The sequence below is a fragment of the Pagrus pagrus genome, assembly GCF_965226575.1.
Source record: "Pagrus pagrus genome assembly, chromosome: 22".
In the NCBI taxonomy this organism is placed as follows: Eukaryota; Metazoa; Chordata; class Actinopteri; order Spariformes; family Sparidae; genus Pagrus; species Pagrus pagrus.
The window spans coordinates 10233701-10259800 of NC_140204.1; the positions used below are offsets into that span (position 1 = coordinate 10233701).

At 44.0% G+C, this 26100-nt stretch overlaps 1 protein-coding gene across 1 annotated transcript; it reads right to left on the reverse strand.

The window, feature by feature from the left end:
- Positions 1-636: 636 nt before the first annotated feature.
- ppp1r14bb (protein phosphatase 1, regulatory (inhibitor) subunit 14Bb) lies at positions 637-24822 on the reverse strand. Its single transcript, XM_084344041.1, has 4 exons — positions 24164-24822; positions 3839-3922; positions 3709-3741; positions 637-3617 (listed from the first exon to the last, which is right to left on the reverse strand). Exons 1-4 carry the CDS (start codon positions 24362-24364, stop codon positions 3549-3551), a joined length of 387 nt encoding a protein of 128 aa, XP_084200167.1. The 5' UTR covers positions 24365-24822; the 3' UTR covers positions 637-3548.
- Between the last annotated feature and the right edge of the window lie 1278 nt (positions 24823-26100).

The following is a 26100-nucleotide window of genomic DNA, read 5'->3' on the forward strand; positions in this document are numbered from 1 at the left end:
GTTGTACTTCCTTTCACCACAAGATGGCGCCAAAGTAACACTAAAATGTCTGGAGAGCTATGCAAATGATAATGGTGGCATTTATCATTTGGACAATAGGCCTGTATTTCATGGCAGACATTTTGGCTCGTCACTGCATGAAAACTACAGGTGGAGCTGATTACAAATAATTATTTCTGCATTCTGTTTCCTTATAGTGTGTGCTGTTCACTAACACTGTACCTAAAATGTAACTGCCATTAATGTTATTAAATACACCCGAGCTTCACCCGCTAAGGTAAGTCAAAATGTCCTACAGAAAAAGGTCTATAAAGGACAAGTTAAAAAAAACACAAGCAACCAAATCAAACATTAAAGATGCAGGGTTAACTGAGCTAACAAGCCAACAGTAGCTACAGCGTGGGTGTATGAAAAGAGTATAGCTAGCAGCAGTTATCAGTTACTCTGGTGATATGCTGCCCCTATTTGTGTGGGAGCAAGATTCCTTATGTATTGAACCTTTCATACATACCAAGCTCAAAAGGGATATGTTGTTTTATGCACTTATAACAAGCCAGTAAACTGTTGTATTATCATATTTATGGCTCCTTTCCTCTGAAGCAAAAAGACACAAACCCAATAAACGAAGACACAATGTCCATTTCACATGTTTTTATTAAAGTTGCATAAAAGTGTAACAAAATTGGGCAAAAACAAGACCTGTTGTTGATATTGCTACATTTGTTTGTTGGTTTGATCTAATCATTGTCCAAAAAACACTTCCACTCCTCCAACCGCATGGTTTAGCTCTTGTATTTAGCCTCAATGATAATAATCAGTATATATATTTTTTTTGCAATTTTCCCCAACAGTAAAAAAACAGACTTCTCAATAACAGTCTAAGAAGGTATAATCCAAACCTGGATTTAGAAATGAAAATCCACTCAAATTCAGCTACTAATTGAGCTTGCCTGGTACAATCCGACCGATCGGAACGTCTCCAAAAAATGCAGACCGCGCTCGATTTGGAAACCACACGAGGAAAGGCAAAAGCAATCGCACCAAAATGGATCTGAATGGACTTTTGTTCAACTACGTCTTAATCCAAGGCCTGGCATCAAGAAGTGTCATGATCACAATAAAAACAGAGCAGTATTCAAATGGTAAATGTAAAGAACATTGTTTTATCTAAACAAAATCACTGTATCAAGGCCTAAGTATTAAACACTCACTTCTAAAAAAACAACAGAATCTCATTATTCTCCAAAAAAAAAAATATATATAGGAAAAGAAAAAAGGAGCGACAGAAGATCCAAGATTCTCCACGTGCCGCAGTTCTGCTCGGTAACGCACGTGTTTAGCAGGTTGCGTTACCTTTTTTTAAAAATGAATGTCTCCCGTTTATTTGGTTTGTGTAACATAAATAATACCTAAGGCAACATCTGTTTTTTTTAAAAAAAAGAAAAAAAAGGAAACTGAAGAAAGGAGAGAGGGAGGGTGGACAGAAGGAGGAGAGTGGCTGGGAGGAGGAGGAGGAGGAAGGAGGAGGAGGAAGGAGGGGATGCCAGGGAGAAATGACAGAGCAGCAAGATTAAAATGGGCCAATGTGTGTGCACGTGTGTGTGTGTGTGTGTGTGTGTGTGTGTGTGTGTGTGTGTGTGTGTTTTGGCGCCGAGATAGAAAGAGACAGGCAGTGGAGGTCTGCTGTCACCGCAGGTGTTAGCAATTGGCCGCAGGAATCGCTGCAAAGCGTTATCCCTTCTCCAATTGGCCGATGGGGCTTCGGTCTCTAATCTGATTGGCTCGGGCTCAGAAACAGATGGCTTATTCTTGGAGATGATTGGCAGCGTGTGACAGTGATGGACCTGTTTCTCTCTCAGCGCTCAGTGTGTGTGTGTGTGTGTGTGCGCACATCTGTGTGAGAGGCAGCTGTGTTTGCTAATGTGTTTCCGTTTCCTCCGCCCCGAGGGTGGCCAGTGTGTGATTGAGAGAGAGAAAAAGACGGGTGAATGCATTGAGACAGCGGCCTCCCTCCCTCCCATTCAGACGTCTCATTGGTGGGTCTACTGACAGGCAGAGGACAGTACAAAGTCTCCACACCGACATGGACATTTTCAGAGTTTCCATGTACGTGTGACAGCTCTGAACTGACATGGTGGACTACATCATTAAAGGAGGGACAGTAAGAAAGAGACAGAGGAGGGAGGGAGGTGAGATAAAGAAAAAAAACAAACAAACAAGGCAGCTTTGTTCTGGGTCCCCCTGTCGGACTGTCAGTGTGTGTGTGACAAAATGCATCCAGAATAAAACAAAACAAAAATAATCAAAAAAATACCCAAAACAGGAACCAGTCCTATACTAAAAATCTAATTCGTCGTACAGAACAGCAGAATATACAGGCCAGAGAAAAACACTCCTACTATGAATGTTGCTGTACATTATGTAGCAACACACACACACTTAGCATTTAGCAACACACTGACTTACATACGGTATGTATGTGCAGGCCGGGCCTCTAAAGAGCCTCTCTTACGACTGCACCACGCATTTGAGGAAAGAAAAACACGCTTCTTTTAAAGAGAACCTACTTCTACTCTAGCCTCGAGGGAAGACTTTTATTCTGAAAATGACCACCGCAGCCAACCAGTGACTATTTTTAAGCTTCCATCAAATTTTCCTCGTTGTCGGACTAAAAAGATGCACCGTACGTTTTTCTTTGTGGTCAGAGGTTCGGCGTTTTCTTCCCGAAATGACATAGTGCAGATTGTTCAACAGATACACACACGCGAAAAAGAAAACGACAGTCTTTAAACGCACCACTGTAGCAAATGCCTCTGATTACGGGGGGGGGGGGGGGATAATGATCTGAAAAGACTGTACGGACCCCCCCAACATAACATTAAAAAACTACAGTCAGGTGATATCCCCATGCCCTCAAACTGAGCTAGAAAATATCAAAAGAGTCATGGTTGGTAGCTGGAGTGTTTACAAGTTTAAACCCCTTACAAATAACAAAATAAGGAGTCTCATTGGTAGAGACATAAGCAATGATTAGGCCCTGCTTCAAGCTGATTGGCTGCCACCTCTTTCCACTCTTTTCTTGGCCGCCGCCGACTCTTCCTCGGCTGTAATTACGGGGCTCGTCTCGTCTCTTCCTCAGACAGATGGAGGGTTGATGTGAGGGAGAGGAGCTGGAGGAGTGAAGCCAAACAAAGGGTGAAGGAGGAGGAGTAGTGAAAAAAAAAAGAAAGAAGGAAGGAAGGGAGGAAGGAAGGAGGTCGCCTGGGCTGAGACCAATGAATCGCTTGTTGCCGTTTTCGCTTTACTTTTTCAGAAGGAGGTCCGACAAACAACAACAAGGCAAGGTCAGAGAAATTGAAAAAAAAAAAAAAATCGAAGCGATTTACAGGGCTGGAGCCAGGCAACGAGAGGGAAAAGAGATGGGGCCTAACGACAAGAGGAAACGAGGTTAAGTCGTCCCGTCAAAACAAAAGAGAGCGGTAGGAAGACGACAGGTGAGGGCTGAGGTGGAGGGGAAAGAGGAGGACGCAGGACGAGGGGGGACGCCATCATTTCTTCTGAGGCGTGGAGAGCTTCTGCATCCCTCGGATCTTGTCGAGCAGCTCTGAGACGAAGTCCTACGGGGAGACAGGAGGGACAAAACACATGAGGGGGATTCAGAAAATAAAAAAACACAGTACAGGTGAAGGAAGGAAGAAAGAAACTTACCTCAGTAGGTTTGAAGCAGTCAACCAGCAAGTCCTGCAAAACAATAAAAAACAATCTGAATCTTGTCTTTTGCATCTGTGTCCCCTCACTTTGAGATACTTTGAGTCCATGTCTGTGACCTGTGTCCTACCTTGACCCTGGCTGCCCGTTCAACGTCACTGGGCATATCCAACAGCTCATCCACATCTATCTCCAGCTCTGGGATGGCCTCCTCCTAAAAACACACGTAAGGACACATTCAGAGACACGACTTCTTACTTCCCCACACAGAAATGTACAGTAATTGGTTGGTGGACGAGCACCGTCAGCATGGACACACACACAGATTATTGGACCTCTTTTCATAGACGCGTGGAAATAAACCCTCATCATCCTTTCTATTCCTAGTCCCTGTGTTTATGTTATGTGGTTGTCTGCAAATAGACCAGCAGAGGTTTTTCTGGCTCTCTGCATGACGTGGTGCAGCGACCGACGAGTGCGCACGTCTGAACACTAGAGGGCGCTGGCCTTCCATCAGCCCACGTGTTGGAGTTGACAGAGAAAAGAGAGGAGAGACAAAGAAACAGGCGAGCAGACGAATATCTTCAGAAAATGTCTATTAAATTTCAAGATGCATTTCAGAACTGGAGCCCTCGATTTTTCTTTCAACTATTGCTTGAAAAATGACTTTCTACTTTTGTTAAACAGCTGCTGGTTCGTTTTCTGTCAATCGTCTTATCGATCAGTCGTTGTAGAAGTTCACATCAAGCCATGATAATCTAAAACACGAGCAGGTAACAGTGAAACACAAGCACGTGGTGGATACTGATCAACTGAACTGAGGGTATGTGAGTGTTTCAGTTCGTTTACACACTCACTGAGAGATCCACAATGACATCATTAAAACAGTCTGTGGCAAACTACCCATATTAGGAATTTAAATACTTTCGCATATCATAAAGTAGGTTTTTAGACAAATCGATGTCATACAGCAGCACATTACATGATTACAGGAATAGATGAGAAGACAAAGCATTGTGAAATCACGTCTTTAAAAAGGTGCAATATGTAAGAATTGTCGAGCTGTCGAATTCACGCTCAGAACAAACAGGTAGCAGCAGATCTCGGAGCACCGGGGAGGGTTGGCGTCTACACCGCTGGCACAGAAATGTTGCTAGCAGGTTAGCATCCAACTTCATTGGATATCTCTGCAACACAGTATCTACATCGATGTTATAACATCAAAACTTTTACTTCATGAATGTTTTCATCTAAAATTCTGACACATTGCACCAAGACTCTGGTTTGTTTGACACTTTTGCTTGAAAAATGACTGAAACGATTAAAAGATTATCACAATAGTTGGCAGTTAGTTCTCTTTCAATCTACTAATCGTTTAATCAACTAATCATTGCAGCTCTGGACGATTAGCTTAGCTTAGCATAGAGACTGGAAGCAGGGGGAAAACAGCTAGCCTGGCTCTAAAAAAGGGTTGTGGTTGCAACTTCTTTTACACTTTGGCTTCAGTACAAAACAAGTAAACAAATGAGATATAACACTTTACTTGGCGCACACCGGAGATGTCGGTAGCTTTATGCTAAGCTAAGCTAACCAGCATCTGGATGAGGCTTTGTATTTAGCGTACAGACATGAGAGAGGTATCCATCTTCTCATCTGACTCTTGCCTGTAAACTGTCACACTGTTGTGTAAAGTGAAAACACACAGGTGAAAATCTCACAAGGGTGAAATCTGCTGGCTTGATTTACAGATAGTAGCTATATCAAATCAGCATGTGCTTTTAATTCACATTTGAAAGCCAAAATAGCGGTGATAAAGGCCCACTTATGCACTTTTTTAATCTCAGCAGAGCAATTATGGCCTGTCGCTGATAAGCCGCCCCTTTAATATGAAGTGTAAGAGCACACTTGCCTCCAGCTTCTATACGGCTTATCAAACGAATAAAAGTGAGTTCACTGTCAGTTCGTTCGTCTGTGCGTCTCTCCCGCCACGCCTCCTCCCTTAAGCCAATCCATTCTCCTCTTCTCTTGTAAGAAGTGGTTTAATACTCTGCCTCTCTTTCTCCGTCTCTCCATCTGTCTCGCTCAAACACACTAGCTCAGTGTGTGCTATCAAAGCGCCTCACCACTGGCAACAACACACACGCACTCTCGCACAAAAAAAACGCTCGTTTCCCCTCTCTTTTGCGGCTCAATTGCCACCCTATATTCATGTCATTCTCCAGGAATCTCTCCCTCGCTCTCGTCCTCCCCCTCGGTTCGAGTTGCCCACACCAGCTGTCTCTGCACCTGCCCGACTGCCCCCTACCCCATCGCACACGCACAGACACGCACTCGCACACACAGTCGTGCAAAAAGCCCACAAATGCAGCAGAACTGGTGTCGAAATGTGCTCAACATCACACTGCTCTCACACACATGGATTAAAGAATTATAAAAATGTGCTTTAATAGTAAGTCTGAGCTGGATGACGAGTGTGTGTGTGTGTGTGTGTGTGTGTGTGTGTGTGTGTGGAAGGCGGGGTATGAGGATTTAATTCTGAGCAGGACAGCCTGTGTGTGTGAGATAGAGACTGGAGGTGACAGACAGACTTACTGTCAGCAGAGTACCACACACACACACACACACACAAACAGACATGCTGTAAGCAGCAGCGCAGACAAAAACTTGCAAACATACTGACACACACACACACACACACAAACACATAAGCTGGTATTCGGACCGAATTTCCAAATTAAAGCTCCGTAAGACGAACACAAAGGTGTCCGCACACTAAAACACACAAACGTGCTTACACTGCAGATATATTGAAGCTGTCTGTTGGTTACACACACACACACACACACACACACACACACACACACACACACACACACACACACACACACACACACACACACACACACACACACACACACACACACACACACACACACACACACACACACACACACACACACACACACACACACACGAAGGCTGGGAAGACTGATCTGCACAACATGTGGGCTCCATGTGCTCAGAAAGCTCAGAAAGAAAACGTGAGAAAGACGAGAAGACAAAGGAAACAAGTCGATACAGTGAGTGAAACTAAAATTTGGACAAAGATTTGGGTTTTTTCCTTATATCAACTATATTTTATTCCTACTTGGGATCTCTGTGGCGCACTCACAAGGTAAATGTATGTGATAAGCATAAGCAATACGCACTGGCATTGATTTGACTTTCAAAAAAGATTTTGAGAGACTAACTGTTAAAGCTGCGAGGGGGGGAAGGGAACGCCCAGAGGAAGGAAGGTAAGAGGTTAAGGAGCACATCGAGGAGAGGGAGCAGCTGAGTGGAGCAGACCGAGAGCGAGGGAGGGAGGGTGAGGGAGACGTTGGGAAAAAAAGCCGGAAGACAGGCCTCAGAGAAGAGACACAAAGAAAGCCGGGAATCACGAGGGAAGATTTCCCAAACAATCCTCCAGACTGACTTACTGAACTAGTCTGGAGTCTGGAGGGGGTTTTTACTGTTGGCTGCAGATGTGATCCGCGCTGAAAGGTGGCTACAAGATATTGGCACACACACACGCTGCAGGATCGTGAACAAAGCAGTGCTGTGTGGAACAATTCAGAGAAAGACAAATCTGGTTCAACCTGAACAAGGGATCTTTCTCGTGCATGTTAAAAACATCTGCAGTTTGGTTGCTCGATACATTAAAAGAAGTTTGAACGCACAAGTTCGAACCAACAGAAGTGTAAGGTGTTGCTTTGGGTCAGATCACAGCCTGCTTACTGGCCCCAACACTGACCAATCAGCGCTAAACCCTGCCACGAATAATACTTATTTAAAGCCTTAATCTCCATTGAACTATTTGTATAACCCCCAGTTGGTTTCTCACCTGTGTGTAGGTCACAGTGCACATGAACTGCAGCTGATTTTTATTTTTTTTTACCCCCAGAGCGACACACCACACATCACAAGACTTTCCTCAGTCCGAGCCACCAGCATCACAGGACAAACAAACACACTGTCGACTGTCGTACAGACCGGTTTTATTGTGGTCTTTAAATTTTATTACACTCCTCCTGACAAGCTTGCAAATATGATTCACGCACAAACACGATGAGGCCGAGACGGAGAGAGAGCAACGGACAGACGCGCCGTCTGTCTGGAGGCTGCCTGCAGGACGGAGCACAATGAGATGTGACAGTATGGGAGCGTATTTGTGGGGATGTGTGTTTGTGTGTGGGTTGTGGTACTATTCCTCTCACAGGGGTTTGCAGGCTCGGACAGATCAAACGCCAGATACGGGCCCCCTCGCTGGACGACCATAAGCTACACACACACACGGACACACACATGGGTCAGTGCCCGAGTGTCGCAACAAAAAGGCCCATCACGGCTACTGTAAATATCTCCTGAAAGGGAGGAAGTCATAGAAAGAGCAGTGAAGCGAAGTCGGGGGTTTCTCCGGGGAAGTTTGGTCGGAGTCAAACATCATCATCATCATCAGTTTTTATTTTAGACCGACTTGATTTCACAGCACTGCGACTGACCTCGAATCTGATTCAAACGTCCAACGCTGTGATTTACACGCAGCTATAAACAACACAGAATGCAGTTCGGGGCTGAAAGATGAACTACGCAGATATAAAAAGAAAAAGGAAAAAAAAGGATGTGGGTGTAGAATCAGAAAAATCCCCAACAGCCAGCGGTCAAATACAGACTGCTGGATGTTGAAAAGACAAGTCAGGTCCAAAATGAGCGTAATAAGATGGATATGAGCCAAATGCCGTATCAGAGAGGGAAGCTGCATGTGTATGTAGGTCACAGAGGCCACCTACAAGGATTACACAGCATGTCTTCCAGTGATAACACTCTACACTGATTCCTGTGATGGCATCTATGTAAACATGTGAGTGGAAGAAAGATCATCCAGAAGAAAGTCAGTCACATCAGGGTTTGTAGAGAAGTAATATCCAAGCATTTCTAAAAGGTACCTTAACCAAACATTTTCCAGAACTGAAGCCTTTATCATCGCATCAGAAGTGGTACTACAAATGCAACTGTGAAAATGTTTGCAGAATTCCTTCATACCAACATCAATCAGTGTATTTTGTTGCTTTGTTTATTTTGCAGGTCTTCATATTATCGTTTAAGTCACTTTTCAAGGAAAAATGTCAAATATTTGCTGGTTCCAGCTTCTTAAATGTGAGGATTTGCTGCGTTTCTTTGTCATTTATAGCAGTAAATGAAGAGTCTTTGGGTTTTGGACTGTTGATTGCACAAAAAAGCCATTTGAAGACGTCACTTTGGGCTCTGGGAAAATTTTTTGACAACTACAGACAAAACAATTAATTTATAAACGTGAAAATAATGGTTATCGCAGCCCTAGTACTGACATCAAGAAATATCTACACATTGACTAAAGACTTGCGGGCCCTGCGTCAATATAAATGTACCATGAATCAGACAATGGCCTTATTTTAAGAGCCAATAAACAGTTGACTGAGGCGTAGATTAGCCAATTATACACAGTGTCTCCAAATCTCTCTTCAGGCTGAAGCTCAGAGCGAGACTCTCCCAACACTGTTACTCAATTCAGCGTGGCGTGGTTGTGCAGATAAAACACCAGATTCTGTTGAAAATCAAGCATTTTCAAGGAGCGTATTCGATTTCAAACATTTCCCGAGCCTTGTGAACAGTCACGCGCACTCAGACTTTTCCAAACTTTCACAACTCTGTACAAAGAATAGTTTCGGTTGACCAAAAGCTGGACAATGGTTGACAAATGGCCACTTTTGCTTTCCTGCTGCTTCAGTAACAAACGGGGATAAAAATAGCCGGACTTCAGGATGGCCGGTTGCCCGTTTTTGCTTCAAAGACAAACACAATGTTTTGGCTGGGTAGCCGTGTTAAGGGGGAGAAAGGGGGAAGCTGAGAGACAGAGGGAAGTGGACGGAGCAGGCAGGATGGAGGAAGAGGAAGAAGCAGGAAAAGTAGGCCGCGTGGCCTCAAACAATGTCGCCATTCACTCCAATTTCCCTGTGTGTGTGTGCTTGTTTTGACCGAATAAACCATTTTAGCACTTTCATGTTCTCCTTTCTATTGAATAAGTGTGAGGAGACAATGGAAGTACAGATGGAGAGGGGAGTCAGCATGTGATCTGAATCTTACATGTAACAAAATCTGGCCTCTCCTTTCAAATTATCTCTTTGTTTCGAGGTCAATCCAGGCAGGACAGCGCTCACGTGTGCGTGTTCGTGCTCCATTAAAACCACGACCCTGAGCTGGTTGACTTGGCACAGTGACACAGGTACAAAATATGTGTGAACGCTGACAATGACAAGTTACATACCCGAGCACTCTGCAGGCGGTGTAAGCACAAAGCATTGCTGAGATTGTTCGACTGTTAGTGTGCGTTTCGGTTCTCCCAGTCGAGAGAACACAGCGTCCGCAACACAATTTCACAGCCTCAGAGCATGAAAGGTTGTATCATGTTCTCAAGAGTGTCTGAAAGCAAAAGGATCTGGTTGGATTTTCTGCCCTTTTACAGTGAAAAAAAGGGTTTGCTGAAAACCGTGTCACGCTTTAATACTCTTTGTCTGATGGTCCGAATCAAAAGGCCTCAGCTATAAATCATTCAGCGCTTTGTCAATACTCAAAGCCCAAGCTATCGCAATTAGCCGCGATTGTGAAAAAAAAAGGATTACTGGTGCATCGCAGACGGACAGAGGGAGATGATCGACTCATCCGCTGAGGTGTGCTGAAGGACAGGCTGAGACAAATGAGGGAAGATGATGGAAAAGCAGGAGCGTGGCGACAGGCCAGTGGAAGAGCTCGGCTGAGAGAACACAGCGTTTTGATGAGACGTTTGGAGGCTGAGCGGGTCTGACAGCAGTTCAGGATATTGGTGGCGTAAGGATGTAACATGCCTCTGCAAGGATTCACATAATTATGTTTGAGTAAGGATGCGGAGAAGGAGGTTTTCGGGGTAACTACAGCACACGGAGACTCACAGATGAGCCGATAAGCACACCTTCAAATTGACACATCGTCATGCATGCGCGGGCCTGTTTTTAAAGCACCGATGGATTAAGCAAGAAAAATATACGCAATAAAACTGGAGACAAACACAGCACTCAAACAGAAACTAATAAGCAAAGCATTTTGTGATTTATGAGCGCTTGAATTCGTTCCCAGAAACTTCCTGGGAAATGATGGATTGGTAAATTCCAGCTTCAGGCCAAGTGGAGAAGATAAAGATATATTATGTGACGTTAAAATGTCGACTTATTCTTTATTATACAACTTGAGTTGCGTACTTTCAGTATCCCGAATGTCTCCAACAATGTTTGAATCCCATCGCTAATGTCCAGGAAAACATCAGATTATAAATCAGAAAGCAAGTCTGTATGATCCCACACCACTAACATCTTTGGATTTATATTAACTGAGAGACTCCCAGCTGCAGAAATTACATACTGTACGTTTAAAGAGATGCTGCATGAATAACTGTAGGTAATCCCTTGGCTCAGTATTGAAACACCAAAATTATCTTGTTTCAAATATTTAGAATCGATACGACTTGGAAAGGAAAAGAAAGCGCCATACGTGACATATTTAGTCATGAAGGACTCTTTTTCTCTCTTGTCAAAATAACAAACATAAGGATGTTGTGAATTATCACCTCGAGGCAGCTCGCAGGGAACTTGTGACTGATCTGGTAATTCAGTTTACTGTCATCTGATCAACACACAAACACACGCACTCAGAGGGTGAGACCAGCATGGAAGTAGTGGAAAAACACTGGGCTTGAACCTGCTTCCTCTCATGTTCTCCCCCTCTGTCTCTTTATCTTCATCTGTCCCCTTTGATGCCCTCCCTCTCTGGCTGACATCGCCCCTCTGAGCTGCACTAAATCACCCTCGGCGTGTCCTTAACAGGGCGATTCATTGAGTTAGGGCCACCTTGCTGCGGGCATGATGCCACTTATGAGAGAAGATGAGGGAGAGGGAGTCACAGACGGGTCAAGAAGGGTGTAGGGATTATGATGCATTGTGTCAGTCATCGCCTGCTGCTTTCCATCTCCCCCCCCTCATCTCACATCAGTGCTTATCAGGAATCTGCAGCTCCTGCTTCCCTCTTTCCTCTTCTTCTTCCTCCCAAAAATAAAGCTTTGTAAAATGGTCCCTTCTCTTCTGCACTGACGGGGTTAAACACCAGAGCAGCCACTTCCTGCCTGAGCACGTGACCTTGGGAGATAGCGGGGGGGGGTTGAACGATATCTGTGGGAAGTGGCGGAGGGCTCAGTGTGTGTTTGTGAGAACATGCGTGTGTGTTAACAGAAGCACTTTGAGAGGGCAGAGTTGACAGAGTGAGATTAGCTTTGCAGTGTGTGTGTTCGTGTGCGCGCACAATTAATCTAAGTGGCGATTGGCCACTGTAATGAATATGTGGCCTGCATAAAACACAGACCACAACAATCCATAATCAATACGATGCAATGCACTTAATCCAGTCTGCAGTGTGCACGCAGCTTCTTGTGTGTGTGTGTGTCACTGTGCACCTTTTGGTTTGTGTGTGCGGTTGATTTTCATCTCTATTGCGTGTCTAATCAGCTGTACGTACTTCCTCTCAGGAAGAGTATGATGTCCTGTTTTGAATCATATGAAAAACAGAAAGAAAGAGCCGCAGGCACAACGGTTGAACTGACCCGGCCTCTTTACGGGCTGCTTACAGCCGGGGTAGAGACGAGAAAACTGAATTTTGTTTGTTTTATCGGCCATGTTTTCTTTACTCCTTCACACCGGCCTGCAGTGAGGATTTAAATTAACGAGATCGTGTGTTCTGAGCCACTGACACGCCATTCTCCAGATGATTGATGCATCATGTAGCCAATGAGATTTCAAACTCAGTAATATGTAGTTTATATCAGATGTTAAAGCCCTAAACTTGGATATGACGTAAGTTTATGCAGTTTTATGCATTTTGCTCTTCGAATAGGCTGTTTTTCCACCTAGGCACTTGTTTTTGAGTGAATAAGGAAATAAAGAACTATGACTCTTTGCCCTTTATACTCTCAGGCATGTGAGACTGTATGGTGTTGACCGTCGGCCAATAGGGGCAGTCACAGGTCACCTGCAGGCTAATTTTTGCTTTTAAAAAATCTAGTCGAGAAACAGATAAATAATTCAGCTAGCACTCACACAGCTTCTGACAGCTTGGGGGGGGAAAATCTGCTTATAACCTTTCAAAAAGGAGCCCATGCCTGTACTCTGGTTTACTTGAATTTACTTTGGGCTCCACAGGCCTTTAGGATAATTTTACATCAATTTCCAGGACGAGGAAGAGGTTAAAACTCACTCTCAAAAACAACACGCAGCCCTCATTTAGCACTCCCTCCCACAGCCTCCATATGTTTAGAGTCTCCGGCCCCGACAGCCTTCCTGCTATCTCGCTGCAGATAAAGCTCTGTCATGTAAAGTAAAAGCAACCAGAGCCTCCAGAGTCTGCAGCTAGTGATGTGGGCACGCTATTGTGCAGTGTGGGTTGCCGCTCCAGACTTATAGCAGGAGAAAGCCAAACCAAACAGGCTCCGAGTACACAGAACAAATCCTCATATGATGCCAGGAAACATTCATCACTATAATTAGGACTGGAGCACAGTAGTTTCGGTTGTTCTTGCGCTGTAATTAGGTAACAATAGCACATATATAGCATCGGTGCACAGTAATATAGAGTAAAGTGATATCTGACAGACGTACTGGCCCGTTTGCACACGCACATATTGCTAAAAATCTATTTGGCGAGTTAAAATGTAGACCGTCACCTGACCTTGACCCTCCCCCAAAACGCTGCCCAAAGTCAGAGCAGCTCGCAGTACGGTTGAATGATTCTCACATCAGCTTGTTTGGCCTGAGTGAACGGTTCAGTGGTTTCTGTGTGTTGACTGGAAATGTCTGCGCTGCAGCCTCTCTCCGGGGGCGAATACACTCTGCTGTTCCCTCAGGGTCACAACCCGCCTGCGGATGACTTGTACTGGCAACCGCCTGGTGCTGCCAGAGCCGGAGCCCTGCCCCTGCATCACGTCTGGTCACTACTACACGAGGGCAACAGTTTGTCACCGCTGCGGCTGCTGCGGCTGACCAGCTTCACCATGGTTTCAGCCGCTGCTTTCATCCAACTGGGAAGTGAAATCTAATGCAAAAGTTACTTCTTAATAATCGATTTTTCAAGCACAAACGTCAAACATTAGCTGGTTTTCGCTTCTTAAATGTGAGGATTTGTTGCTTTGCTTTGTTATGTATGATTGTAAAAATGCATTTTTATGTGTTAGCCGTCTGAGAATGGCAGCTGGGGAGCGACTTTTAACTTTTAAGCTTTTAATGATTTACACAAAACACTTATGGAAAACCCAGGTTCTGTCTGTCACACACACAAAGAAAATCCATCTCTCTCTTCAGCCCACTCTAATTACAAAATCCCCCCTGCATCCATCTGAAATACGTGACCCAGACAGTATCTCAAAGTGCCCACTTTAACCCTCCACCTCCGCTCGCCGTCTCATCTCGAGTCTGTCGCTTCTGCAGCGGAGATCAGACGACGGATCTGAGGAGGAGATCGCGGAGCTCCACTTATTCATACGCAGAGTGATATCGACGTATGTGTGCGTGCGTCTCGACGGCATCGGAAAAAGGAGCCTGAGGTGTTCTGAAGAATTGATTTCTCCTTTTCCTTCCATCAATTACTATTTTCCATGAGAGCAAACAAGGACGAATTAAACACTCAAACTAATACAAGAGGAAGACCACACACACACACACAAACACACACACCATCACTATGAGCCAGAGGAGTCATTCCCACTACAATTGGACTGAGAGAAGAGATTACGTGCAGATTAAAATAAGAATGCATACAAACAAGGATTATAGCAGATTATCATTATATCACTCTTGGCAAGTACGACTAACACAACCAAAAGGGCCCAGCATCCATTTGTTCGTTTGCCATGTCCTTCACTGAGTGACTTATTCCTTTATCCTGGCAGGTTTAGACAGGTGGAGTGGAGTTTGGCAATCCTACAAAGTCACTCCAAGTCCATTTTAATGTTTTTATCCCCCCCTCACTCATTTTTTTCACCCACTTTGCCACAGAGATTGTTTATTTGCGGAGCCTTTTTTAATTCAGCCCGCCGTTATTGAGATGTAATCCGTCTGCATTTCAAAAAGGGATTAGAGAACATTATTAAGTCTTTTATGCAGATCAAGCATCAACACAACCTCTGACTTCCAACGCACTGAGAGATCTAATAAATTAATGATCTGGTTTCAGTCAATCAGTTAGAGGATTAAAAGAAAAACAATGAGAGATTCCAGATGTCTGAAACCTGAAGTAAACCTGAAAGATGCCTTTATTTTAATTAATCCTTCACTTTCCTTTAAAAGGTGCAATATGTAAAAATTTTACTTTAAAACACTCAAATATTAACTAAAATTATAAATAGAATTTAGAGTATTAATTTGAGAGGCGGCCAGTTCTTACGTACTGTACCTTTAAAGTATTTTTACCTCTTTATAATGGATTCTTACCTATATGTTATCACTGTTGTCTATAGGGGAATAATATCTGCAGTACATCAGCTTGCTGCTGTTAACTGTAGCTACCATCAGCTTGTTAGCTCGGTTAGCCGTGCAGCTAGCGGTATGGACTGGGAGCTCGTAGCAGTGGGAAAATGTTGATGTTTACAACGCTAGAACAGGCGCTCTGAACCGTGATGGGTTCAGGCTCGCTTTAGATATCTCTGCAACAATACATAGATGTCATAACACACTTACACTTCACATTCGGTTGATAATTTTAGTTGTAAGAAGTCATACATATTGCACCTTTTAGGCATGAATGAGAAAAAAATCAAAAAAAGAACGATGTCGTCATCACTTTCAATGTCCTGGCTTGGAAGATAGACAGAGTGTGAATGTGTGACAATAAAAAAAAAACACTTGTCGCTCAATTTCTGTTCAACATGCAGAACAGAGGTTGCAGACAGCGGTTACGTCCCTCCCAACATGATCATTCATTAATTCGTCTCTCTAACTGATTTCATTTTTTAAACCATCTGGCAGTTCATTTACTCCCCTCTGAAGTCCGTCCAGTAGCAGGATTAAAACAGTTTTTGAAGGGTTTTATGGCGCTAACAGAAACCGACTGTAAGGAGATTAAAGTGATAATCCACCCAAAATCTCCTGAACATAAAACACATCCCCCTGTAGGCTTGAGCGGTGGCTGGAGATGAAGTTTCTGAGGACAATCTGGGCACTTTTTCTGCCTTTAATACTTCCTGGATCACATCGTACCAGATGGGAAATCAAGCCGGCCACTGCGGTTATTTCACTCAAGAGGTGAATGACTGAACACGTGTGTTGATTTGCTCTTTGAATACTCTTAATTCCAACATTATGAGAGTGTGTGTGAGTGAGAGAGAGAGAGACTGACTTCCTTCCTGTTGAATCAGTAACCTGGAGTCATTTCTGTAACTGGGACACTTTGCCCAAATATGGTTGGTTGTTCCTTCCTGCTCAGCAACTAAATGCAAAATCATCCAAATAAACTCGAGTCTCAAATTCTTGAGACTTTTCAACCAGAGCAGCTTTCGTGACAGCCACATGACTTCTTCTTCTGCGCTGTGATAGCATGAAAGCTTAAAGGTGACATCATGGAGGATACTATATGGAGCCAACATGGCGCCGGTGCTACAAAACCTGGCAAACTCAGCCGTTTGGCTGCTTGAGACTGACATCAGGTCAGGAAGTCACACAGGCCTGCAGCTCTGAACGGAGTCGGCCCATCCGACTGCAGATGTATTAATACTTGCTGACAACTACAAGTCCATGACTGCTTAATATTAAAAATCACATCCAAGTTCGACATCGTCCATCGCCTTCTCTAAATAAAACTGTCTTAATAGGGAAGACATTTTGCACAGCTCCTGTGCAGTCTGTTACTGGTGCACAAAAAGTACAATGAACACATTATGGGCACAACACAATTAGAGACGGAGAATAAAGCCATGTACTGACATAAGCTTCCCTGCAGCTCAACTGGCGTCTGCTCTAATGCACCTCCTGGGACTAAAATACACTCCTGAGTGGATCTGTGTTACCTCACTCAACCTGCAGGCAGTTGGCATTACATACAAACAGGACTTGGTGATGATAATGACTCCGGACCAGAGAGGAATACCAGCTGCTGCCAAACTCTAGTCGTTAATAAATACTTGGACAGTGGCTTTGTTTCATTGTTTAAATATGGTTTCAACATGAGGGCCGCATCACCACAACCACATATTCATCTTTCATTTAAAAGCTCTTTCACAGCAACAACACCCTGGAGCTACATACGGCAATAACGCTGGCCTGCGTAACTAAGCTGCAGCACTTTTATACCCACGTTCCTCCTAAGGGTGCTCGAGCTCTCACACAGCAGCTATCAAAAGCATATGTTTCGTTACTGCCGTCTTAAAATACATTAATGTAAAAAGCTCAGTGAGTAAACCACACTTGTTTGTCTGAAACAAAGTGTACGATACATTGTAGACCGTTGAGCAGGGAAGCAAAGGGGTACTTTAATGCATCACGCTTATTATGTTTATGAAAGCATAAGACGTTAACAGCTTGAGTATTTACTGGACGCCTATTAAATGTGCAACACACAACCGATCAACGTGGAGATAGAGCAGACAGCCGGCTTTCAACTTTGTAAACCTTCTCATGACATTACACAAGTAACTGCTACTATGTTTGCGGCAAGCAGCGGCGTTGTGTAACCGAACTCCGATTGCGTCCCACTTGACTTGTGATCGTCAAGGGAAAATGGTTTTGTTTAAACCTTTCACACCCGTCTGACAGCCTAACCCTGAGTGACAGAGGATGGAATGACGAGCTAATCAGGCTTAGCAAGACACTGAAACATAATACCAAAGGGTTTGACACGGCAGAGAGGTGTCAATCAGTACGTGCCGGATGCATGACAGAGCACACTGAGGACTGTGACTAACAACAACAAGAGGAAACAGTTAAAGAATCAGAAACACATGCAGGAAACATGGATGCACACACTACTTATTAGGGTTGTGCATGATTGTCTTGGGCGGCGCTCGACCCGAGATGCAGCGTCGTTTCCGCAGTAAAACAGTGTTGTGGCAAACTTGCTTTGCACAAGGGGATGTGTGCCTTGGCATTAAAAATGGCTGAATCCCTGCAAAAGAAAAGGTAACAGCTGCTAGCTTGTTTACGCTCGTGCCGCTAGCGAACAGGTTAGTGTTAGAGTAACTTGCTAGGTTGTTAGCTCGGAGGAAGTCGGGGGAAATAGGCGCCACATGCTTGTGCACAACGAAACAAAACAGGGATCCGCTGTTTACAACATTGCTCCATAGCGCTACTAGTGGTCAAAAACTCTACCGGGTACCTTTAAGTCACACAGTATACAGCATGTACCTGGCTGCTAGATTTTTGTTTCCAGTCCTGCATGCTTACATGACAGAATAAATTATGCATGAAATATCAGGAAGCCATGACAGACATGTGAGTGTGTTTGAGTGAATCAACAGGTGTGTGTGCATTGATTAGACATGGTACTGATGAGGAAAGCGGTGTGTTAATATCGTCCTACATACTGTTTGTCTCTTTTCTTACACACTTCCTGTAACAACATACATAAACATTCCCCTGAATGACTCACATCCCTCGTTCTCATCCTCTCTCTCTCTCTACATCCCTCTCTTTTCTTAATCCCAGCTTTTTTTACTTCCTTCCGATCTTACTCACACACACTAAAACCAAAACACGTCTCACTCACTCACAACATTCTCGCCGGCCTCCCTCCTCTCTAACTCGATTTATTCACTTGGCGTCTTAAAAAAAAAAAAAAAAAACGCTCACATGGTCAGTCAGTGGGTCAAGCTACAGTACATGCTGACTCACCCCCCCTCGTCAAACAGGAAAAGATCTCGTGTGTTTGACACGGAGAACCACATGTAACCTATTAACACGGTGTGTGCACGTCCATGTTTGTGTGTGTGTGTGTTGGTGTGGGGGGTGTTTACAAAGACACACTGGAGTCTTTCACTCCCGCTGTGTAACAACCAGTCTTTGTAGTCACCCTCTTACGCACACTGACTGAAGCGGGGTAATGCTGATTGGTATTCAGACCTTTAAGTTTAAGGTTGAAGCAAATGTTGCACCCTCTGTGTGTGTGTTTTTGTTTTTTTTGTGTCCTTCTGCAGTAAAGTCAATCCATGACGAAGCCATACGAGACCCTGCGTGTTATGTTTTTATTGATCTTTACTGTAATCATCATTATCAAGTGTTTGTGGCATTATTGTTAATTAATGTGTTCTATGTGAGAAACAGTGATTTATTTCATTTATTCAGCTGTCTGTGGCTGATCCAAGCACTACTGCAGTAACAAAGAGGGCTTCAGTCGCTACTATTATATCATTTTCTACCATTATGGTTGTGTAGAAAGTAATAGCAGTGGACACGCATTACAAAAACACTTTCTCCCACTCTGACATCCCTGTCTACTCCTACTACTTTTTCCTTCTCCTCTTGCCATCCCCTCAAAGCTTTTTTTCCCCTCCTCTTCCCCCGTTTATTGCATTCCTGCTCACCAATCCTGCCTCTGTTCTCACTCGTATCCCCATCTGTGTTTATGTGTGTGTGTGTGTGTGTGTGTGTGTGTGTGTGTGTGTGTGTGTGTGTGTGTGTATCTGTGTGGCCACGTAGGACCCTAGAGTTTGGGGATTGGTCCGCCCACTCGCTCCACTGTTAACTATGTAGCTACTGGTCAGTTTACTACGAGCAGCAAAAACACAGGGACCTGGGAGAAAAGAAGTCTTTACGGAGTTATAAACATTTAACAGCTCAGTTACCGTTGAAACAATACCTGAGGCTGGAGGGAAATTTGATCATTTTTACTAGAAATGGAGTCGAGGAGATGATGAATGTAACACCCACTGTCCTTTTCCCTAGAGTAAACCCAAACTCACTGAGCACTGCATATATATAAAAAAGCCAGTAATAGAGTGGAGGCTCAGCAACAACAAAGAAAGTGTTCACAGTTTGTCCTTAAAGACACACTCACTGATTTTGTTATGTACTCAATGACCCCCTTAAGTCCTAACATTTCCTGCCCTTTAGTGTTTATGTTTTCAAACTAACACAGTTTACAGTTCAAATATAAACTGAGATGGTCGAGGGGGGGTTGATCCTCATCCGCCATGTTAGAGATGTGTTCAATTGAGTTAATTTCAATTTGGATGGTATTTAACACTGTTGACTGTATAAAAGAGGATGTTGTCCCAGTCATGTTTCACGCAGTTAAACTGTCAGTGATTACGTTAGTTTGGTCCAGTTTGTTTTCACACTACAAGTTTTACCATTTTCCATGACTTCTGGCTCACTTTTGAATGTTTACTTGTAGCTAACCATTTCATTTATCAATTATTCTTCACTATTTTTAACTTTTATCGATTAGTTTCTCTTTCATTTATCTGTTACTTTCAGATGTTTCATTTACGCAATCCTCTAACTGTTACAGCTTTAACGTTAGCCTACTTTTAGCTAACTATTTCACTTATCCATTACCTTTAGCAAGCTATTTCAACTTTTATCTCTTAGCCTAATATTAGCTAACTTTTTCTTTAATCCATTACTTTTTGTTAACTAGCCTATTTCAACTTGTGTCTGTTATCCCACTTTTAGCTAACTATTTTAACTTTTATCCGTTAGCCTACTTGTAGCTAACTACTCCGACTAAGCCTAACATATCTTTTAGCTTTGGCGACTATTTCATTTATCATTATCTTTCGCTAACAATTTCAACTTTAATCCATTACTTTTAGCTCACCATCTATCACTTTTGGCTAGCTATTTCAACCATTTAACCAATCGCTTTCAATTTTAACCATGCCACCTAACCGTTCCCTTACCTTTAGCTAATGGGTATCTGTTACTTTTAACAATTTAACCATGTATACATCCTTTTCCTGAACCCTCAGTCCTAACATATGGGGTTCAGGTGCAATAACCACATATTGTGTCAACAAATATTTTATCATAACTCCTTTTCTTTTTTAAACCTACTCTTTATTTTTCACATCACCCCTGGCAAATGCAGAAGTGCCGCCTGAGGTACAGATAAACCTGGTTTGGGATCACCGCTCTGTCTGGCACCCTCACAAAAGCAGGGAGTGCGTCTTCAACAAAGAAAATGCCACATTAACATCAACTGCAGGTATTCACTAAGTCCCTGGTAATATAATAACTGAATGGCTCTTAATTATTGCATTGAAAGACAGGAATGAAAACAGGGGCTTTTGGGAAATGATGGAATTTTTCTGAGCTTATTTTTACTAAACGGACACAACCCATTTTTCCACTGCATGGTTAACCAACATAAACATTTTACAAGCCCTGTTGCCATGGAATCATACGAAGGCTCAGCTCCTCGCCATTACCCATAGCAACTCTTGACTGATAGGCTGACTAAGTGGCTGGATGAATCTCTGACAAGCTGGCTGGCAGACATGACTGGCTGACTGCTTGTAGCATGTTTAAAGGGATTATATGAATGGGGAAAATAGCTCATTATGAATCCCCTGTTGAACAAACTCCGTGCGGTATTATTAATAGTCGAAACATGCGTCCAGGAAAGGAGAGAAAATAATGGAAATAGTGAGGAAAAAATGGATTATGACATGAGTCGGAATAAAAAGACGTACACGGCAAGAAAAGGAGGCAAAGGCAAAGCGAAGGAGGGATTTAGGGAGGTGAAATCCAAGGCCGCGTGCTGCATGTGTTTTGTCAGTGAGCAGGGTTCTCCCCATACCCACTCTGCTCCCTGACCGGCTGAAGCTGCCTCTCCAGTTACACTGTCGAGTACCACGTGCTCCACGTTTCTCCATCGAAGTGAGCCCAATGTGTCTCCATCAGTGAACAGACTGTAAATTAATCTCTTTGTTGTCTAACAGCCTCAGCAGAGACGGGATCGGGACAATGAAATGGGGGGAACCCGCTGTGGATGAAAGCCAAAAATAGGCAACATAATTGGAGATGAATGAGGGATGTGTGCCAGAAAATGGGAAAAATATTCATTAATTTCCCATTTAAAGAAGTATACTCTGACACACCTGTGATCTGACAATAATAAATCATTGCAACAAGTCTCAATGTCACCGTGATGCCTATTTGTGAGACTTTTTGGATCGTCTGCAACCCTGTTTGCTCAGTTGGACTAACAATAAAGCATCGGTGCATTAACGCACGCATGACTGAAGGACTGAGTGGATTAGTGAATGAAAGATGGATGTGAGATGAATGAATCTACATCGAGAAAGGGAAATATCATCCTTGAAAGTGTACACCGTCTGCTATAGATCACTGTGTTCCTGGGGCAGATTCATACTCTAAAGCTTCTGGTGAATCAGAAAAGGTCATACTGCAACAAATTCCTCCCAAAATTCATTTACTTATACTTTTTTTTTGACTCTGCAAGGCTTTTAATGCAAAGCATACTAATCCATTCTTGGCAGACAATCAAGGCACACTGATTTTAAAATCCTCTCTAGGCCATTTAATCACCTCTGCTGGCATGCGAGTCTCTGTAGTATCCCTTCCACTTTATTATCATCCACATCTCGCGGGATGTCCTTTTAACTGCCACTCAAATCTCACTGAACCGAAAGTCAGATGCAAACAAACGGCAGATAGCGAACAACTTGGTTCTCAATCTGGTTTTAACACCACACGATAGGAGCGGTATCAGTTTCCAGCCTTTGCTTGAGCGAAGTTACAGTTTGTGGGTTGGATTTTGGATGTTGAGGTGTGAATGCGGAGACAAGCCAGACCTCCTGAGGAGTGTCAACTCCACCATTATAGCAACAGAAGTCACCTCCCCATCCCTTTTGTGTGTCTGTTTGAGTCAGAGGAGGGCTGAAGATAAGACAGCTGGGAGAAGTCGAAGGACAGGGGGGGGGTTTACTCCTCTTTAGCCTGATCTGGTGTACACAAGTGTGATTTTGCTTCCAGTCACCACTCTTCTTCTTCTTCTTCTTCTTCCTGTTATCCCACTAGGAATTCTCCAAACCTGTTAAGTCGTTGTATTCCTCGTGCTCAGAATAGCATGTGGGTCAATGCCAGCTCAGAAGAGTCGACATGAGCTTACCAACTACTGACGCCAGCAGCCACACCACAGCTGCCGTCAGGCTACATTATAACCGCATGTGTCACCATGACCGAGGGTTTGATGTGTGATAGTGCGGAGGGACTCTAAAGTTAGCTACCACTGACGGTTCGCACAGTCATTACTGCAGTCAGTGTGGGGGGGGGAGGTTCATCCTAAGGGGGGCCCCCCTGACAAGATTTATTACAGGACCTCCCACCCAGCCACATCAGCACCGCCGCATGTGTGCCCGCCTGATGAAAGTTATCTCCCTCACCACCTGCGTTTTTTGCTCTACTTAAGAGTTTGCAATTAGAAAAGACAGGATGTGAGGTACGGGGGGCACAGAGAAGTTCCCTTAAAAGGAGCAGTATGTAGTTTTTGGGGAAGACATTCAAACTCATTGTTAACGAGGTAATAATACAAACTCAGACATATTTAATTTCTTCATAAGTGAATAAACAAGCTGTTCTCAGAGGAAATTAAGGTCCTCAGAGCAGTGTTTGGAGCTAGAAAGGTGGCAGGGTCCGCCACATGTAAACAAAGTAAAACAGTATGATACTGTGTTGTCCTTTAAGGTCAGTTTGTTTATTCAGTGATGGAAACAAAGAGAGAATAAACAAATAAATCAGTAGCTCTTCCCCTAAAAAAACTACATAGTGCACCTTTAATGACTACACTTAATCATTACTCCACTTATTTTTACATCTAAACATACATCAAACAGTTTATGGACTCCATAAATACGCCACGAGTGTTCATTTCCGGTCAGCCATTAGCGTTGGATTAAACAATTGCACAGGTGTGCTTTAAAACCGCCTGAGCCAATCAGAGGAGAGCGCAGAGGCTGTGTGCTCCACGAGCAGGCTATAAAGCTCCGGCAGCTACATTTTTAGCCTGAACTGTGAGTGAAGGGGCTGAAGTGGAAACACCAGAGCTGCTCTCTGACTTTATATAAACGTCTGACAGGAGTTTCTTTTGTCTCTTGTTGCGTTCACTGTCTTTAACAATTGTTCCGTGTTCATTACCTCATGTTCCCCCACATACTACGGGCTGTGAGAACAAGCGAGGCTAGGCCAAAAGCAGCCGCAAAGGGCCTTTAAAATGTTTCTTTATCAACAGTTTGCTCCTGAACGCGGCACACACACTTACTAGCCTGTACCGTGGAGCCCAATTACTTAAGAAGAGCCGCCTAATCGATACAGTCGATCGGTTTCGAGGCCGGTTTATTGTTGTGTGTCTTTACCTCACAGTCGTAGAGGTCCGTTAGCTGGTCGATAATCCACTCCTCCAGGTTCAGTCTCTTCCTCAGCTCCTTGCGGTCGTATTTGACGGTTACGCGTCCCTGCTTCCGAACCGGAGTCTCCGGCTCCTCCGTGGTGCCGGCCGGCGTCTGGAAATATACCCGAGGTTGAGGGCTCGTCTCCGGGCTCGTTACAGCAGCCATGGTTCGCTCGCTTTTAGGGGGAGACACACACAGAGAGAAAAAAAAAAGAGGAATCCCACCCCGGAGGTGTAGAAGTGTGAAAGGGGAGAAGGAGAGGCGGTGTGCGGACGTGCGGCTCTTGAGCTTCCCCGCACTGGAAATAAAAAAAAAAATCCCGGCTGATAAACGTGCGACTTGAAAATCCCCCGGAGGAGCAGCAGCAGCGGCAGCAGCAGCGCTGGACCTGATGCTTTTGTTGTCCAAAAAAAATCGCTCACAGGGAAACAGGCCACTGAACAAAAGCGACCCGAGGTGTGCGTAAAGAGTAACCGGCTTATCGAGCTATTTACAGCATGCAAACTCTGCTCCTGTGTATAAAAAAGAGACGGCAGCAGTGAGAGACGCCGGCCTCAACTCTTCATTCAGTACAAAGAGAAATCACACGTCTCTTCTCTCGCTCCCCACGAGAGCTGCGTGCGCGCGCGCTCTCTCCGCCTGGACTCGAGCGCATCCGACGTAGCGCGGCAGGGAGAGAAGAAGAAAAGAGAAAAAAAAAGAAAAGAAAGGAAACAAATGTTGATTTCAACCCCCTCTTTTTATCGGTTTCTTCTCAGACCCTCTTTCCTTTAAGGCTCACATGTGACCCCCCCCCCGGGAGTCATCACCACAGTGACGTATTGTCTTCAGCAGCACAGACAAACTTTTTGACCTCCTTTAAAGGGGCACCCTGTAGTTTTGGAGATGAAATTCAAACTCTGAATTTTAAGGGAGAGGTGGCAGGGTCCGCCACATATGAACAAAGGAAAACAGTATGAAATCGTGTTGTCCTTGGAGGTCAGTTTGTTTGTACCAAAACTACATATTGCACCTTTAAGTGACCTGGCATCGTGTTCACCAGAGGCCTGCGAGGCTTCCAGTGCATCACGCATTGTTCTGCACTTTGTCCTCACACAATATTTACACAAATTGCCAGTTTGCCCAGAAGCTCTAACCGCTTCAGCCCCCATTCAAATGCTCATTTGACTCGTTCACAACAGTTGAAATACGCCTCCTCTGGAATGTGTGAAATGCAAATACTTCACAGATAGATTTCACAGATTGATAAAAGATATTTCACAATACACAAAGATGGCTATTGTATGTATTTCAATGTCGGTGGAATCTAGTTTATTTCCTCTTCCACATGCTTGAACATGATTAGCTAGTTTGGGTTCGGTTTTCAGCTTTTATGTTGAATTTTATGTACTTTTATACTTGTTAAAGGTGCAATATGTAAGAATTGGCCACTTTTTAAATTCCAACTCAAAACAAATAGAGGGCAGCGTATCACCAGAGTAACCGCTAACTGCTAATCACCGCAGACTCGGCCCTGCGATGAACTGGCCACCTGTCCATGGATGGATTCCCTCTAGAGTTACATAGTGTTGCTTTAAGATTTTGAGTTTCATGCACATGGCGGAGATACGACCACTGGAGGTGTCCCATTAACAGGAAACCAAGTCACATTTTCTCACAGCCTGCCCGTTGTGTTATAACAGCAGGGAATCCCACAGCCCGGCTCGCCTGGTTAATAACAAGAGTTTTAATAATAATAGGAGTGTGAAGGGAAGGAGGGGGGGTGTGCAAATTCATAAGATCTCTCTCTCTCTCTCCCTCTGTTGGAGTGTGTATGTGGGTGTTCACATCTGTCAACATGCTCATATTGGTGTGTGTGTGTGTGTGTGTGTGTGTGTGTGTGTGTGTCGTACTGGCCGAAG